We start from the raw sequence: 16,093 nt of genomic DNA, 5'->3' as shown, positions 1-16,093 counted from the left end.
CAGGCTCAATCCCATGACCCATGAGATCACGACCTGAACGGAAACCGAGAGTTGGATGCTCAACCAAGTGAGCGACCCAGGAGCCTCTGGCCTGTATCTTTAATTCTAAAAGTGTGTCCTAAAGTTGTCAAGATCCAGCTTTATTCCTTGTTTTTCTACTGCTCTCTCTCGATTCATTATGTTAGATTTCCTTGGAATTCCAGCGCAGGTCTGCAATTCAGTTGTGCGTGTGCGTGTGCGTGTGTGTGTGTTTTCTTGGCTCTGTGAGGAACTCCAAAACAAACAAACAAAAAAACACAAAAAAAACTCACAAAACCCAGAATTATTCATCACCAAGTTGAGAAATCTGGAATTCCAGGACAAGAGCAGGAAACTCATTGGCATGGAATGAAATGAAGGCCAACCCACCTTTGAAGGACCCTGGAAATCCTAATGATCTCTCCATTCTTGCTGGGACTCTAAAGTCCCGGTGAGGGGCTTCCCGATGAGCAGATTCGGAGGGTCAGGCTTGCCTCGGTGGCAGGAGCTCCCTCCGAGAACGCATTTGCACCCAGACCACACGTGACCTCTTGACACCTTTATTGAGATGATTCACAGGCCGGCGGGCACTGGGGTTCGCAGACAAGTCAACCACCGCAGGTGAACCGGGAGCCGTGCGCCTGGGGGCACCGAGCGGGCCCCGCATGATTCCCACGCAGAGCCCTTCACAGAGAGACCGGGAGGGCGGGGTGGGCTGGGGGTGGGGGGGCTCCGAGTCCCGGGGCCTGGAACCACGGAGGCTGCTCGGACCCGCCCGCCCGCGGCCCAGAACCCCGGGCAGGCCCAGCCCCGGCGGGAAGCCCCTGGTCCAGGTGGGCGCTCGGGCCCCGCCCGGCGTGGGCCCCACACGCGTCTCCGAACCGCGTGGCTTCCCGTGCAGCGAGGGAGGGGATTCAAAGCGGAAAGGGACAGCAGCAGGACAGGCCGACCCCGCGGCTGCGGAGGCTCACACGCGCCGGCGCCGGGGGCCGGGGGTGCGCAGAGCGGCCTGGCCGGCGGCCGCGGGGAAGTAGTCCTCCGTCCGGTACAGCGCGGGCAGCTCGAAGGGCAGGGGCGCCGGCGGGTTCTGCAACGACAGAAAGCGAGGTGCCCCGTGAGCCTCTGGAATTCCCTCGCTCTGTGACCCAGGATTTCCAGTCGTAGGAATGACTTCAGCCCGCGGGGAGTGGTGCCCCTGTGACAACGAGGCCACGGTCCTCTGGTGGCACTGCCCGGCAGGGCCAAGGCCACCCCCCTCCCCCCCACGCGAGGGCGTCGGGCCACCAGCGCCGGTCCCCGTCCAGGGCGGAGCGCTGTCGGCGTGGGGACGCACAGGTCTAATAGAGAGGGACCGAGAAGGCAACTGGGGGGCCGGCTGAGCGCTCTTTCACCGGGTCCCCATCGGTGCCGCATCGAGTCGGTGCCATCTGAATGTGTTACTTTTTCCAAAAAAATCAAAAACCATTTTTAAGAAGTGCTCGCTTCTACCTGGTGCGGATCTTTGTTGAGAAGGCTGGGAAGAAGAGATTTGCCATCAAGCATCCCTCCCCAAGCTCCGGTTGCTGAGACCCCTTCTGGGGGAGAAACCAGTTTCACAGAGGACCATGGCAAGCAGGGCTTCTCAAACGTGGCTGCACGGTGCCCGTCCTCCCCCGCCCCGGGAGAGCTAGGAAACGCCTCGGAGCCCCACCGAGCGTCTGAGGACACTGATCAGGGGTGTGGCCCGGCACCGGGGTATTTCGAAATCCTCACATGGTTCTCCTGCAGAGCCACGGCTGATCCCAATGACTATGGCCCTCTGGGAGGAAGGACTAGGCCCTGCCGGGAGATGGGCAGGTATGTGGGGCTCAGGGGTGCAGAGGGACGAGGTCCTTCGGCAGGTCTCCACTCGGCGTCCCTCTCGCCACCCTCCTCTCCCCCCCCCACTCCCTTGACTCCTCTCCCTTGACTGTCCCACCTCCTGGCCCCCTCCGGCTGGGACCCACTCTGAGGGGCCTGCAGGTGCAGGTGCAGATGCCGGGGCAGGGGTGGGGTGGGGGCTCTGGCCCGTGGCCAGCAACGGCTCCCCCAAAGCCCAGCACCTCTGTGTGCCCCGCACCACGCTGCGTGCATACTTGGCTTCCCCAAATACTTGTTTCCCCCAGCGACGCCCTGACCACCATCCCCATGGTGGAGGTGGAGAAACCAAGGCTCAGCGGGGGTGCCTGACCCACGCCCCACGTCCTCCAAGCCTCCGCCCACTCCACCACCAGGCCCTGAGAGCCAGCGCCAGCCAGGGCCCGTCTGCGCACAGGACGGCAGCCCCAGACAACCCGGGCTCGCTGGCGGGAGAGACAAAGGAACCAACAGAACTGCTATGTGAGGGCCAATGGTGGGGAGGTGCAAGGACCTGTGGAAACTGGAGGAGGCCCAACTCCCCCGGGGGGGCGGGTCAGGGGGAGGTTTCCCAGGGCTAGAGCAGGCAGGGCGGGCTTCCAGACTGAGGGAATGGCATGTCACAGTGCTGTGGCGGGGGAGGGAGGGGCACCTGGGGACTCCAGCGGCTCCGTCTGGACTGGGGCCAGGTCACTGTGTGGACAGAGATGAGGCTGTAAACCAGGGCCAGATCACATGGGCTCTCAGAGGCCGTGCTTAAGAGCTTCATCCCAACGGACCAGAGAGCCACTGAAGTCACTAATCGGGGGTGTGTGTGTGGCATTAGGTGTTTTAGAAAGAGCAGAATTGAGGGGAAAGAGGGGAGCAGGGAGGAGGCTGTGGCCAGGATCCCCTAAAGGGAAGCAGCCAGGTTTAGGGTGGGAGTGCACAGATTCTCATGTCTGAGCCCCAAAGCCCTGAACTTTGCCCCACAGAAGGAAACCATCAAAGTATTTCAAGTAAGACAGAATGTGCTCAGGTGTCTGAGGACTACGTACCTCCCTGTGTCACCATCCCACAGCTGGAAAACCAGGATGAGCCATTCATCCTGGAGAAGGGCCAGCCTCCTGAAAGGGCGACAGAACATTCCATCTGTCAACCCTGGGTCAGCCCATTCTTGGCTCAGCCTACCTGGGGGTACTTGGGGCCCAGGCCTACCACCTGCCCCCTTCTTCTAGCACCTTCCTGGGCTGCTCTCTGCCACCATGGATGGGATGCAAGGCCTCCAGTAGCTCCATGACCAGAGCACAACTGAAAAATGAGCCACAAGACACATCCCATAGCCTAAGGGATGCAATCTGTGGGTAGCCCGTAGGCTTAGGATCTCTTCACCCCATTTCTCCTGAAACTTGGTCATTGTAGTAATCTAGAAAATGTAACTTTCAAGCAAATAACGACAGCCTGAAGACCAGTTCCCTGGTCCTGACACATGGGGGTCAAAGAACATTTTGTGATTCTGAAATGACAGGTCCCTTCTGACCCTCAGGTCCCAGACAAGGGAAGGGCCCATGAAGGGCCAGAGTGGTGTCATCCGGACCCCCTTTTCTTTTTGAAATAGTTCCACCATTCAAAAGGCGGTGCCTCTGAATGGGTAAGACACCCCTCCCAGGGACGGGGCTTCTGGTTCCTCCTTCAAGGAGAGAGACTTCCAAAAAAAGGGAGAAAATCAATATAATTAGAACCAAGAAGTCATCCTAAGAGCCTCCTAGTGGCCCTGGACCAAACCCCCGCCAACATCTTAGAGCACGGGGGGGGGGGGGGGGGGGATGTGGGATGGTGACTCACAGCTGGTTGGAGAACTGAGCCTGAAGTCAGCCAGAAAGGGGTGACCTATGATGAGCCAGGGGGCTCCAAATATGGCCTCAAGGGTACACATGCTGCTCTTAGAGAGTGGGCAGGTGTGAGGTGGACACGGGCCTGTCTAGCCACCACCGCCCTCTGGTATCGGCATCCTGATCTTGAAAGATCACTTGTGCCTGTGCCGGACCTGGCCGCCCTCCCCACCCCCTGTGGCTCAGGTGGGGGCTGCGGGGGGTGGGAGGCCTGACCCACCAGAGCTGTGACCCGGGGGCATGGGGGAGGATGGGCCATGACCACCTCTGCCACCACAGTGCAGGCCCTGCCTGGGATTGAAGCCGACACAGGGACGCAGAGCTGGGAGACGGAGTGAGACAAAGTCCTGAGGATATCATTTGAGCGGCCGAAACCATTACTGCCTGAGGTCGGGAGTTGCCCTGGGCCGGCTCCTGTCCATGAGCCCTGGACTTCTCTTGTTTGCTTCAGCCAAGTTGACCTGGGTTGCTGTCACTTGCGACCAGGTGTCCTAAAACAATAAACCCACAGTGCAGCCACTGAGTACTTGCAAACCAGAGCCTTGAATCAGCAGGTAAGGGCTGGTGTGCGAGGCTGAAAAACAGCCAGATGCCCCAGCTGTTGCTGGGAAGAACAGAGCACATCCTGGAAGCCAGGCCCCAGTCACAGGCACGTCAGGACACCATGGAAACCCAGTCCCCCACACCCGTTTTCCCCTGGATTCTCCAGGCAACCTACAAAACTGGAGTCTTCCTTGGGTCTTTGAAGGGGCAGAAGCCAGGCGACAAGGACGCTGGAGTCCACCAGGCCTGTCCAGCTCGAAGCCCAGCCTTTGCCCATCCCCAGACAGGCCCAAGTCTTTGGGGACAGAACAGCAAACCCAAACCCTTGGGAATCTCTGAGGGGACTTCAGAGATCTCTACCTCCCATCCCTCCTTCTACAGATTCCCCTGGGGGTGGGGGGGGGTGGGGCGGGCTGCCAGGTAAGCAAGGAGGAGTGTCCAACTGCAGGCTCCCAGCCCCCAGCCTGCAGGCAGGAATGTTCCACCAGCCTGGGTGGGACTGGTTGGAAGACACGGCAATCTGACCCTGCAGGTGCTGGACTCTGCCACGCGCCCTCTCTCAGAGTCTCCCTTCACTGTCCCCTCTCCCCCTCTGCCCCCAGCCCAGAGCTCGCCTGCCGGCTTACTGCGCTGGGCCTGGTCTGCTCTTCCCTGTCTACCCACATCCGCGCATCCTCACTCCCACCCTGGACACCCGAGTTCTCAAACCTGTAGCCCACACACCAGACGGATGTGCTCCGTCTGCTTCATAATGTCTAAAAAATGGAATTAATTGCAAACATGCAAAAAATCAGGAGATTTCTCATGAACACCAGACTGCCAGCTTCCCTTGGAAAATCAGACGATCTGGCAGCTCCAGGCCCACAGCATCTCGTGGGCTCCAGGTGGCCGAGCTGGGGAGCAGGGATTGCTCTCGTGGGGCTCCAGATCCCTCCCAGCCACTTCGCCATTTCGACGGCCTGCTGCTGCCAGGAGACCCCTCACGGTTGGCCTCCCTGGTCATCTGCGCCACCAGGAAGCTTTCGCACAAGCCCCCACGAGGCCGCCACAGGACTGCGTTCGGGGCGGATCACTGTCTCCTAAGGCGAAGCTCACCCACCTCAGGGTCTTGGCTTTGCCCTGTGCCACCTGCCCACTTGTTTCCAGAAATCCCCACCCCCTCCTTGGAAGTCCTGGCCCGCCTCGTGTCTCCCTCTTGGGAAGCCCTAAGCGCACATCCTGAACCCTGGTCCGCTCTCAGCTCAGGCCAGGGTCTGCAAACTTGCTCTGTGAAGAGCCAGACAGTAAACACGTTAGGCTTTACAAGCCACAGGTCTCTGTCGCAACAACTCAACTCTGCCCTTGAAGGCCCACAGCAGCCACAGATAAATATGCAAACCAGCAGCTCGGCCGTGTGCCAGGAAAACTTCACAGAACAGTGGTAGGCCAGATTTGGACCCCCGGCCATGGTTTGCCCCTGAATGAAATCTGTCTTCCTAAAGAGATCAGGACAAAATTCCTTCCCTGTATCTCCCATATAATGGGCGCTGGGTGATAGGTCACCAGACCCGGGCTGGAGGATTCCGGGCCAGGCCCACTATGCAGACTGTCCCGGCCCGAGTGCTATTTGGTTGGCTGCCCTTGGGCCATCACTCCAGCTCCAGCCCGTCCTACCTCACCCAGCAGGCCATGCAGCAGCCCCACTCCTGGGCTGGCTTCTGAGGTCCACAGGGTCAGCCCCAGATCCTGGTCAACCCCTGGCGGACTGAGGCCCCAGGCTGACCTTGTGCGGGGGAGCTCGGGTGCCCAGAGGCCCACACTCCTCCGCTAGGTCACCAAGCACTCCCAGCTCTCTGGGGCTTGGGAGAGGCTCCCCCCAACTTCAATCACTATACCTACTGTGCCCTAGGCTCAATGCAGTGTGTGTGAGCCTCCCAGCCCTCTCCAAGGTCGGGTTTTCTCTGCCTCTTGAGCCTCACCGGAACTTAGCTGCCCCTCCCCTTGATAGGGCTGCACTTGGCAAGTGGCCTCCAAAGAGCAGAATATGAAAAGGAAAAGGAACTGCTCAGGAGGAACCTGGCGAACACTACCTGAGTCAGGTGGTCAAGGTCAACACCATCAGCGCTACATCTTGTTGACAGCCTTTGCCCTGGATGTGACGAAGGCACTTCACCTCTGCGGTCTTCCTCCCCAAGCCCATGGCCCGGTCTAACCACGAGGAAAACATCAGATCGGCCCTAATAGAGGGGTATTGTACAAAATACCTAACCAATATTCCTCAAAGCTGTCAAGATCATCAAAATCCAGGAAAGTCTGAGAAGCCATCCTAGACCAGAGGCGGCTAAAGAGGCATGAACTAAACAACGTGGTTGGTATCTTGGATGCAATCCTGGAACAGAGAAGGACATTAGGGAAAAACTAGCAGAATCCGAACAAACTGTGGGGTTTTGTTACTAGCAATCCATCGAGGATGGTCCCCCAGCTGGGACAACGCACCACAGTAAATAGGGTCATAACAGTGAGGGAAACCGGGTGAGCGGTCCATGGGATCCCTCTGTATTATCACAGCAACCTGCCTCTAATTCTAAAATTTAAAAAGCATAGCTTGGGGTGCGGGAGTGGGGGGAGAAAAGCAGCAGACAGAAGAAACAGCTCTATCTGCACAGACCGAGCCCCCAGCTTCTCCACAACCACAGTGACCGAGTACTGAGCACTTTCTGAGCACCCAGGTCTGGATGGGCCCTGAAGGTTCACAGCCCATCTGCTCTCACAGCCACTGAGAGAGGCAGGTATCCTTAATCCAATTTTGCAGAAGAGGAAACTGAGGGTCAGAGAGGTACTTGCCCAAGATCAGCCGGTTGGGAAATAGAGCTGGATTGGAAACCAGGTCCACCCAGCCCCAGCCCCGGCCTCCAGCCAGGACCCAGGAAGCCCCGGGGCTGAGCGGGACTGGGGGTGCGCTCTCAGTGCGGGGTTCGGGATGTCCCTTCATTGCTGGCTTTCCAACCTTAGGGACATCAGGAGCTCCCCCCCACCCCCCGCCCCACCTTCCAGCCGACTCAGAGATGGCAAACTGGTAGCCTTTGGTTAGCATCTGGCCCGCAGACATGACTGGTTTGGCTCATGCAAATTTAAACATGAGTTAGCTGCCAACATGGAAGAACTGGGGTGTTTCAAATAAATACGGAGTTCCTATTTCTCCTGAAAGGAGCGATCTGGCCACGCTGGGCCCTGCGTTCCTGTGGGGTGCAGGGAGCTGGCCCCTCTACACAGGGCATGTGCTGCCCGCTTGCCGCCATCCCCGCCCGGCCTGACTCACTCGTCCGCAGGACCTGCCGAGCCCCGTGGGCATCGGAGCCGGCAGTGGACCCAGGCTCACGTCACATCGCTCAGACACGGGGCTCCCGAGGAGCTGGATGGAGAAGGCGTTGCTTCCCGTCCCTGGCCCTGGGCCCCATGGGCTGGGAACCGCCAGCCTGGGGCTCCCGCCAAGCCCAGCGGCTGCCTCCCTTACCCCCTGGCTCCCCTGCGCACAAGAGCCCGGGAGGCAGGCACTGAGACCGTGGAGGACAAGGCAGGCTGGGAGAGGAGAGGGTAGGTCACATGCCCAGGGTCACCCAGCTGGGAAAAGGCCGAGCTAGGAATCAAAGTGGGCTCTCATGAGCTTTGGACCCTGTCCCCTGCCACCACCGGCCCACGGGACCTTCCCCTCGGTCCCAGCCTCCCTGCTCCGTCCCGGCCCAGGGCTTTCTGCACCTCAGGCCACGCCTGGCTATTCTGCCTGCAACGTTGTGTGTCTGCTCCAGGGCCCCAAGTCTTCCAGAATGCTCTGACAGCTGTGAGCAGAGCTCCTCCCATCTCTCTGTAAGCAGCCCCTGCATGTCCAATCCTGCCTGAAGGGCCGGACTGGCCAGGCTCGCCGTGCCTGCACGAAAGCTGTCCCCCTTCCTCTCCGAACGCTCCCACCCAGCTGGGCCACCAGCCCCAACCTCCGCCAGCCCAGGGACCGGAGCAGCTGGGGCAGGCTGCTGAGGCTCTGGTGACAGAGGAACGGGGCTGGGGGCTCCCACAGTGCACGGCCCCTGCCCAGAAGGATCCTAGCATCAGGGACAAGCTGGTGCAGCCTCGCTATGGGTGGATGCTGACCCCAGGCAGCAGCTCTAGAAGGTTCGTGGATCCCCAAGGATTCTGCTTTTAGCTGGAGGAAAAGCGTTAACATGGAAACTAGCAGAGGAGGAGCCCCGGGAAGTCCTGCCAAGATATGGCTACTAAGTCCAAACTCGCACACGGTCTGGGAGGGAAGACAGGACGGCCAGGTGGGAGGAGTCCTATCATGGCCTCCTCCAGAACTAGACCCGGGGCCCCCGCTCCAGACCCATAGTCTGATCTCTCCACCCTTGACCCCGACTCTGCTGTTGCAAGCCGGGCCCCTCCTCCCTCAGGGCCCCTCTTCCCGGAGCCCTGGCTCCCCCTCCAGCTGATGCTTTGCACTGGAGTCCTCCTGTCTGAACTCCGAGGGCCCTGGGCTTTGCTTCTCATGCCATGGCCACTCGTGGAATTGTCTGACTGCCATGTTCTTCCATGTGTATTTTAAAATATTCTGTTTTTTTTTTTTAATTTTATTTATTTGAAAGAGTGAGCGAGCAAGAGAGTGAGCACAAGCAGGGGGAGAGGCAGAAGGAGAAGCGGGCTTCCCACCGAGCAGGGAGCCCGATGCAGGGCTTGATCCCGGGACCCTGGGATCACGACCTGAGCCGAAGGCAGACACTTAACTGACTGAGCCACCCAGGCGCCCCTACGTGTGTATTTTTAATTGAGCACCCGCTATGTTCCAGAAACCCAAATCTGCACAGGTATCACAAAGCCCTTCTACGGATGGGCAAACTGAGGCTTTCAATAGTTATGTGACTCAAAGTGAGGCCCACCCACCGCCCAAACTGGACGCCCGCATCCCCCCCGTCCTCAATCCCTTCTGCTAACTCTTCCCAGATCCCTCTCCCCGTCACCGCTGTCGTCCCATCGCCCCCAGCTGAGGCTCTTGCCCTTAACCCGTTCTCCACATGGCAGCCCGAGGGATTGTCCTAAGAAACAAATCTGATCCTCTGGCCAATACAACACTTAGAAGATAATGCGACCCTTCACCGTCGCCTACAGGCCCTGCCACTGAGGTCACTGACGGGTACTCGTCCGGCCAGACCCAGACCGCAGCTGTGTCCCGCGTGGCCTCCACTGGGCTGAGTGTCTTTACTAGTATTGTTGCTTCTGTTCGGTCGTTTGCATCCTCCTGTTTTTGAATGAAATGCCACTTCGCTCGAAAAGATAGATCTCCAGCTTCTTGTTTAAAAAATCCGGAGCTCTGGTGCACAGAGTGGTGATGACAAGCTGGTGCTGAGCTCTGCCAGCCCCTTTCGGAGGGGACCCGTGCTCTCACCTCAGCCACCTGCCTGGCCCATAGAGCAGGGGTTTGTGACCCCAGAACCCTATGATCCAGCCTGACTCTAAACTCAGTCTGTCACCTCCCAGCACTCATAACCCTCCAGCCTGGAAATCTGTTCCTGGACTTCCCCAGGGTCCGTCTTGACTCGGACCCTTGCACCTGCTCGTCCCCCTCAAGGCTTTGCCCCTAGGGTCTTCTCATGCTGGTGTCTTCCTTCTGACCCTCCTAAGGGGACCCCCCATTTCACCGGTCACCCTCCCTCCCCCACTGCACCACGAAGGAGCGTATCCTGCCTACCTCTTTCCTCAGTCTCCCCACCAGGCTGAGCTCCACGGGGATGGGACCTGTGTCAGTCTTCAGGGCCACAGCCCCAGGGAGGCGAGACTCAGGCGAGAAGTGAATGAACTTGAATGTGCTCAACACCTGAGGCAGAGCAGGAAGGGCCGGCCTCTTGCCAAGTCAGGGCTCAGAAGCCCGAGGACAGTGGTGACAAGCATCATCTCCAGATGGGGACACCTGAAGGGGCCCCGTTCTGGAGTCTCCAGGTGTCTCGAGGCTGGCATCCCTGCCCTGCCAGGTCCGTGCCCCACTACTGGAGACACCAGGTCCTTAAAAATAAAACAGACTCAAAGCAATGTGCTGGCCTGGAGGGGAGCCTGGGGCGGAAAACGGTTGTCTACGAAAATTCTGGTGAAATCCAAGCCAGGCCAGAAGTTGAGTGAATAGGACGGTGTGTTGGTGTTGAGGACGGTGCCTTCGTGCTGGAAGATGACAGTGAAGGAAAGTGATTAAGGGGCCGACCAGAACTCTGTATTGCCTTTATGAGCTTTCTGCAAATCTATAATCATCCAAAAGAGAAACGTCATTGAAAAATAAATAAATAAAGTGCGCCCACAGCAGCATCTGCAAAGCCCTGGGCCAACGACACATATAAGAGCTACTGAATAGTAACACCCACGTCGTGACAATAACAGCTGCTAAACCTTACGTTACTTAAAATCACGGCTCACGACGACCCCGTGCAGAGGTTCTAACTGTAAATCCCACTACACAGATATGGGGACTGAGACTCAGCAGGCTCAGGACCTCAGTCAGGGTGTGACACTTGCAGGTGACAGACAGGGCCGGCCGCATCGGTGTGCCCCCCTCCCCGGGCAGTCACCCGGGCCCTGCTCTCCCTCAGTGCTCTGCTGTCACTACCTGGGAATTCTTAATAAGCTCTAACAAAGGGGACCTGCGAATTCTGCAGCCTGTCCTCGGGTCTCTGGGCTCCCAGGGTAGGTGTTCACGCCTCAGAAGGGTCGCTCACGGGTGGCTCCATGGGGAGCGTGGGGCCAGCACCCTTGGCCGAGGAAACATCACAGGGCAAAGGGTAGTCACCGGAGCAGTGGTGAATTAGAGGGGGGCCATCGGTGGATGGATGTGGGTGGAGCCAGGACTGACCCACTCTCGGCACAGAGCAAGGAAAGGGAGTTTCTTTCCCAGCCCAGAGCATCAAACCAGCCACCCCCTCCCAGGGGTCTGCTCAGTTCAGCAACCGCCTTGTCAGATTCTCCGCGGCCCGACAGGAGGCACGCTTATGCCCAGAGTCCAGCCAGCGGTGGTCCACCTCCAGACGAGTGTCTGTGGCCTCTATCAACAGTTGGCCAAGGTCCCCAGCCGGCTACTGTCATGTGCGAGCCGTACAGTTCTCGCTCTGATGCTGGTTATCAATAGAATCCTTGGAGGTTTTGTTGGCCGGCCTCAAAGGTGGTTGGCTCCACAAAAGAATGTTGAAAATAGCACCAATTAGTTCTGGGAAGCAGAAAGCAAACACAGACTCGATCAACCATTCTGTCAGGGTCCCTAACGTGGGTAGTGGTTCTCCATCAAATAAACAAGCCATTAGGGCAAGAACAGAGGCGTCCACCAGAACCAGCAGCTGTTGAGAAGCCGCCTCCATGCCGGCCCCATGTCCCTGCCCAGCGTGGAGAAAGACTCTTGCCCCCGGGCTGAGCAGCCATCTCCCGAGAGCTGACGGAGCCTGCCTCAGAGTCGCGACAGACTGTCGCCTGTCCCGGGCGTCCAGGCAGCCTTGGGAGCCTCCTCTCAATCCACCCTTTCTTCAGACCCAGCTGCCCTCAGAGCTCCCGTCTGGGCTTACAAACCTCGGCCGGGCTTGCCTCCTCCGAGCAGGCGGCCTGGGCTGCGGCCACTGCATCGATGCCATCCCCGAAGCCCCGGCACTCGCCTTGGGAAGCCCTTTTCCAGGAGCTTGCCCCCCATGCTGTCCCGGTCTGATCAAGACATTTTATCCACTGGGCCCCCTGAGAGTGACAAGGGATGATTTTCAAGGTCTGGAAAATAATATCTGAGAGTGAGAAAAAGAAAGTGGGCTCGAGATGGGCAGAGCAGGAGGTAACTGGAGACAGGGAAAGAGACACAGACAAAGAGGGAGAGCCGGAGGGGGGACAGAGACACACCCGAGAAAGAGGGAGAAGTTGAGGAAACAAGATAGGGGAGACTGAAAAAAAGCAGAAATAGACGGAAGGCAGGAGGGGAAGTGGGAGAAATGGAGAGAGAGGGATGACAGCAGGCAGACAGAAGAGGAGAGGGAAGGATGGGGGCCAGGAAAGGGGTGACTGGGGCAGGTTGGGGACAAGGACCCGGAGGGGAGGAGGTGGGGACAGGAGGGCATTCAGGACCTCTCCAGACCCCAGCCAGGTCACTGAGCCAGGGGCCATGAGAAAACACTGGCCAACCGCCAGCCCCCACCAGCCCCCATCAGCCCCCACCTGCCCCCACCTGCCCCCACCTGCCCCCACCTGCCCCCACCTGCCGGCCCCACCCCTTTGTCAAAGAAATAATATTCCCAAAGGACAGAGGCCGTCTCAGAAGACAGGTTAGTCTTTGTGGAAGGGACTCCATCTCATCTTAGAGGCACTTTGCTCTTTTCCCATGTGGCTCAGGACTCCTGAAAACCCTGGTCTGAACCCTGCATCTCGGAGCCCAGCCAGTGGGGCCCAGCAAAGAGAGAAGGGTAGGGGGATGGAAAGATCCTGAACGCGCTCCCCCTCTCACACCCACCCCAGACACCCAGCCCGGGGGCAGCCCCACCCCACCTGCCGGGACCTCGTCTGTCTGTCTGTCTGTCCAGGGCTGGCCATATTCCTGTGCCTGGTGCACTTCAACGCTGAATCAACTTGCACTCAGTCATCGACCTGGTGCCCCTCTGCCTCCCTGGGTGGCCTCATTCAGCCTCGGGGCCAAAGCCACTGGCTCCATGCTGGACACCTCCACACCTGAACCCCATACTCGCATCTCCAACTGGGGCTCCACCTGCAAACACAAGCACACCGACTCTTGAGTCACATGGCAACTTGGATGAATCTCCAGGGAATGATGCTGAGTGAGAAAAGCCAATCCTGAAAGGTTACCCAGTGTAGGATTCCATTTATAGAACATTTTTGAAATAGCAAAATTTGAGAAACGGAGGGCAGATTAGTGGCTGCCGGGGATGGAGCAGGGGTGAAGGTGGTCATGAAAGGATAGCCAGAGATCCCTGGAATGTTGGAGATGTTTAGCTCTTACAGAACCCATACAACCGTAGAGAACCAACTGTTTCAATGTTAATACCTGGCCAGGATACTGTACTACAGTTTTGCAAAATGTTACCACTGGGGGAAAATGGGCCAACTGTACAAGGGATTTCTCTGTATTATTTCTTAACTGTGTGTGAATCTACAATTTTCTCCATAAGGAATTTCAATTAAACACCGTGCTCCCCGCCCCCCCCCACACACAGAATGGACCCTGTGTCCACAGCCCCACACTGCTCCACCCTGGTCCAGGCCATCAGCAACTCTCCCTGGACCATCCCAGCGGCTCAGAACTCCTAGCTTCCACTTGGACCTACAGGCCAGACGCAGGCCATCTTGAATCCTGTAGACCTGAGTCCCAGCCCTGGGCCCAGGTCTGCTTCCCTCCGCTCCCTCCACCTTCCCCTCCCGCTCCCGAGGGCTGCCTGCTCAGGTCTCACTGCTCCCGCAGCTGCCCAAGACACCTGCACACCCCCTTCCCCACCTCTTTCAGTGCATCCCCTTCTCAGGGAGGCCTTCCCTGACCACCTCCTGCCCTCACCCAACTCCCTGCATGCTTCTTCTTTGCTTTTCTCTGTCCCCTGGGGCACCAGACTGTCAAGCTGCGGGAGGGCAGGAATAGTTTCTGTCCTCCTTGGGTTCTGAGGATCTGAAAGACCGAACAGCTCATACAGGTGGGTGGCTAAGTATGTGCTGAATGAACGAATAAAGAAACGAATGTATGAATGAACAGAAGAACAAAGGGGAGGTCCGTGGAAATTTGGCATCAAAGGAGTTAAGTCTGGCCCAGGGGCTGGGGAAGGAGGGGGTGAAGGGCTGGGGTCTGGAGCAGCCCAGGAGGACTTACAGGGGAATGCGGGGGGGGGGGGGGGGGGGGGGGAAGAGGCCACTGTGTGCCTCAGCACAGGGGGGTGGGGTGGGCGGGGCCAGCTCCAGGAGCAAAAGCCCAGGGCACAGAGAATACCCTGCAGGCCAGCCACGTGCCCACACCCCCAACCCCACACACCCCAACAGTCTTTCAAGAAAACCAGACACAGGGTTTGGGTGGAGGCTGAGCTCACTTTCTGGGGCCTCCTGAGGATCTAGGGGCCAAGTCTAAGGGGCTTCCTATCTAATGTGCCTATTTCCTCCAAAGAGGCTCACTGCTCGGGGAATGAGGATGTGCGTGAAGGCGGGAGTCGTGGGGGGCCGGGGGTCACAGAGGGCCTTGGATTTGCTCTGACACGCTCTCCAAAGCCCCACATGGAGCCGCCAGTGCTGAGAGCTGGTCCCTTCATCCAGCACAGGAAACTTCCCACTCCCACATCCCTCGGACAGCAGTGGTCCCCCTGCCTAGCTGTGCGATCTTGGCCAAGTTACTTACCCTCTCTGTGCCTCTGTTTCCTCACCTGGTAACAGGGCTAATAGTAGTTTCTACTTTGCAGGGTGTTATGCCCATAGAACTGCAAAGTGCTTAGGAAGCACTAAGTGCCCGATGTTGCCGACTATTTCATTACTATTATGGCCCCCTGAATTCATATTCTTTTTAAATACCATCAGTAGCTCAGAAAGAGCCCGAGCGTACAATTTTATAACATTGCGTTTTTAGTGTTAAATGCATTCAGTTTCAAAACATGAACATTTAAACTAAACCACAGTTGTGGGAGCCCGTGCTGGTACTGCTTTCATTTTTAATAACAAGGGGCCTCAAAACTTGTAAGTGTGGGGACATCCCCCAGCCACTAAAAGGCATGGCTCATCTATCAATCAAGGCAGCCAGCTCGCAGTAGATACTCAATAAACACCTGCTGATCAGTGACGAGTTACAGGAGGCCGCACTAGGCACAAACACACTGGCAGCCAGCCCCAGGCGCAGCCCCTGGCCTGTGGATTCCCATTGCTCTCAAACCAATGACTGATGCCATCTGAGCCACTCCTGCCCACCCTTCCCCTGCCTCCCACCACACTCCTCGGGGTATCGCCTGAGGCCTCTGGAGCCAGGTCCAAGCCAGCTAAGAGCTGCCAGTCACAGGAGGGGAAGAGGGGGTGCCGGGGCCACAGTGCTGAGACCCCCAACCCAGGCCCCAGTGGGCACCTCCCCACCAGTGCTCAGCAACATCCAGGCCTGGAAACAGCCCCTCCCTGCTCCGGCTCCTCACTACATTTAAAAGGCAGCATTACCCCCTTCTGACTGAGGTTCCCAGGTTAATTATTAGGACTCTCCAAGTAACGGGAAATTTGGCCTCGACTTTAGGTCTGGCAACAAGACCAGGTGTGATGGTATCAGCCAGAACAGGCACCTGGACGAATTTACTGCTTAATGAGACGTGGTTTATTTTCCCAGAAGAAAGCTGACCATGAACAGAGCCAAGTTCAAGAGCTTCCCAGGCTCCTCAGGCATCACAGGGATCGCACTTCCTCCAGAAGCCCCAACCCCAGCTTCAGGCATCACGCAAGTACCTGCGCTGACGAAGGGCTCACCTGCACGCGTCACATCCCTCAGAACCAGGACGGCCGATGGCAGCTGGCCACCCTCCGTGATGCCAAGCCAGTCCTCCCTCTCCCTTGGCAGCCACTGCCCTGACCTCTCTCTCCTTCTCTGTCATGCGTCGGAGGCATGCAACCCTCTTCAGATTCAGCTGCTAATAGCACCTGTCCGGGAGCGTTACTTCCTGGGGAGACCTGAGCCTAGGCGGGAACCTGGTTTCATCATTCCGTCACCCTTTGGTGCTCAGTTCACAGCTGGTATTACTAGTGGCTCCCACGTCCCCAAGGATACCAGAGCTCTGAGAGGGGCGGTGGGTGTGCACGGC

General features: G+C 58.1%; 1 protein-coding gene across 3 annotated transcripts in view; it reads right to left on the bottom strand.

Moving 5' to 3' along the window:
- Positions 1 to 562: 562 nt before the first annotated feature.
- BCAS4 (breast carcinoma amplified sequence 4) overlaps positions 563 to 16,093 on the bottom strand; it is a 55,602-nt gene continuing 40,071 nt past the window's right edge. For 2 of the 3 annotated variants that reach the window (XM_028125247.1, XM_028125248.1), the window contains one exon: positions 563 to 1,105. In XM_028125247.1, the coding sequence (XP_027981048.1) occupies positions 986 to 1,105 (120 nt within the window). In that variant the 3' untranslated portion in view covers positions 563 to 985. Of the gene's footprint in view, positions 1,106 to 12,820; positions 13,042 to 16,093 lie in introns of those variants that run through there. The other variant, XM_028125246.2, reaches the window with a different exon arrangement.

This window comes from Eumetopias jubatus, unplaced genomic scaffold (assembly GCF_037043125.1).
Source record: "Eumetopias jubatus isolate StellerSeaLion01/CBP00866 unplaced genomic scaffold, mEumJub1_p1.0 scaffold_9, whole genome shotgun sequence".
NCBI lineage: Eukaryota > Metazoa > Chordata > Mammalia > Carnivora > Otariidae > Eumetopias > Eumetopias jubatus.
The sequence above is the reverse complement of the archived record's forward strand: the minus strand, read 5'-3'. Positions and strand labels throughout refer to the sequence as shown.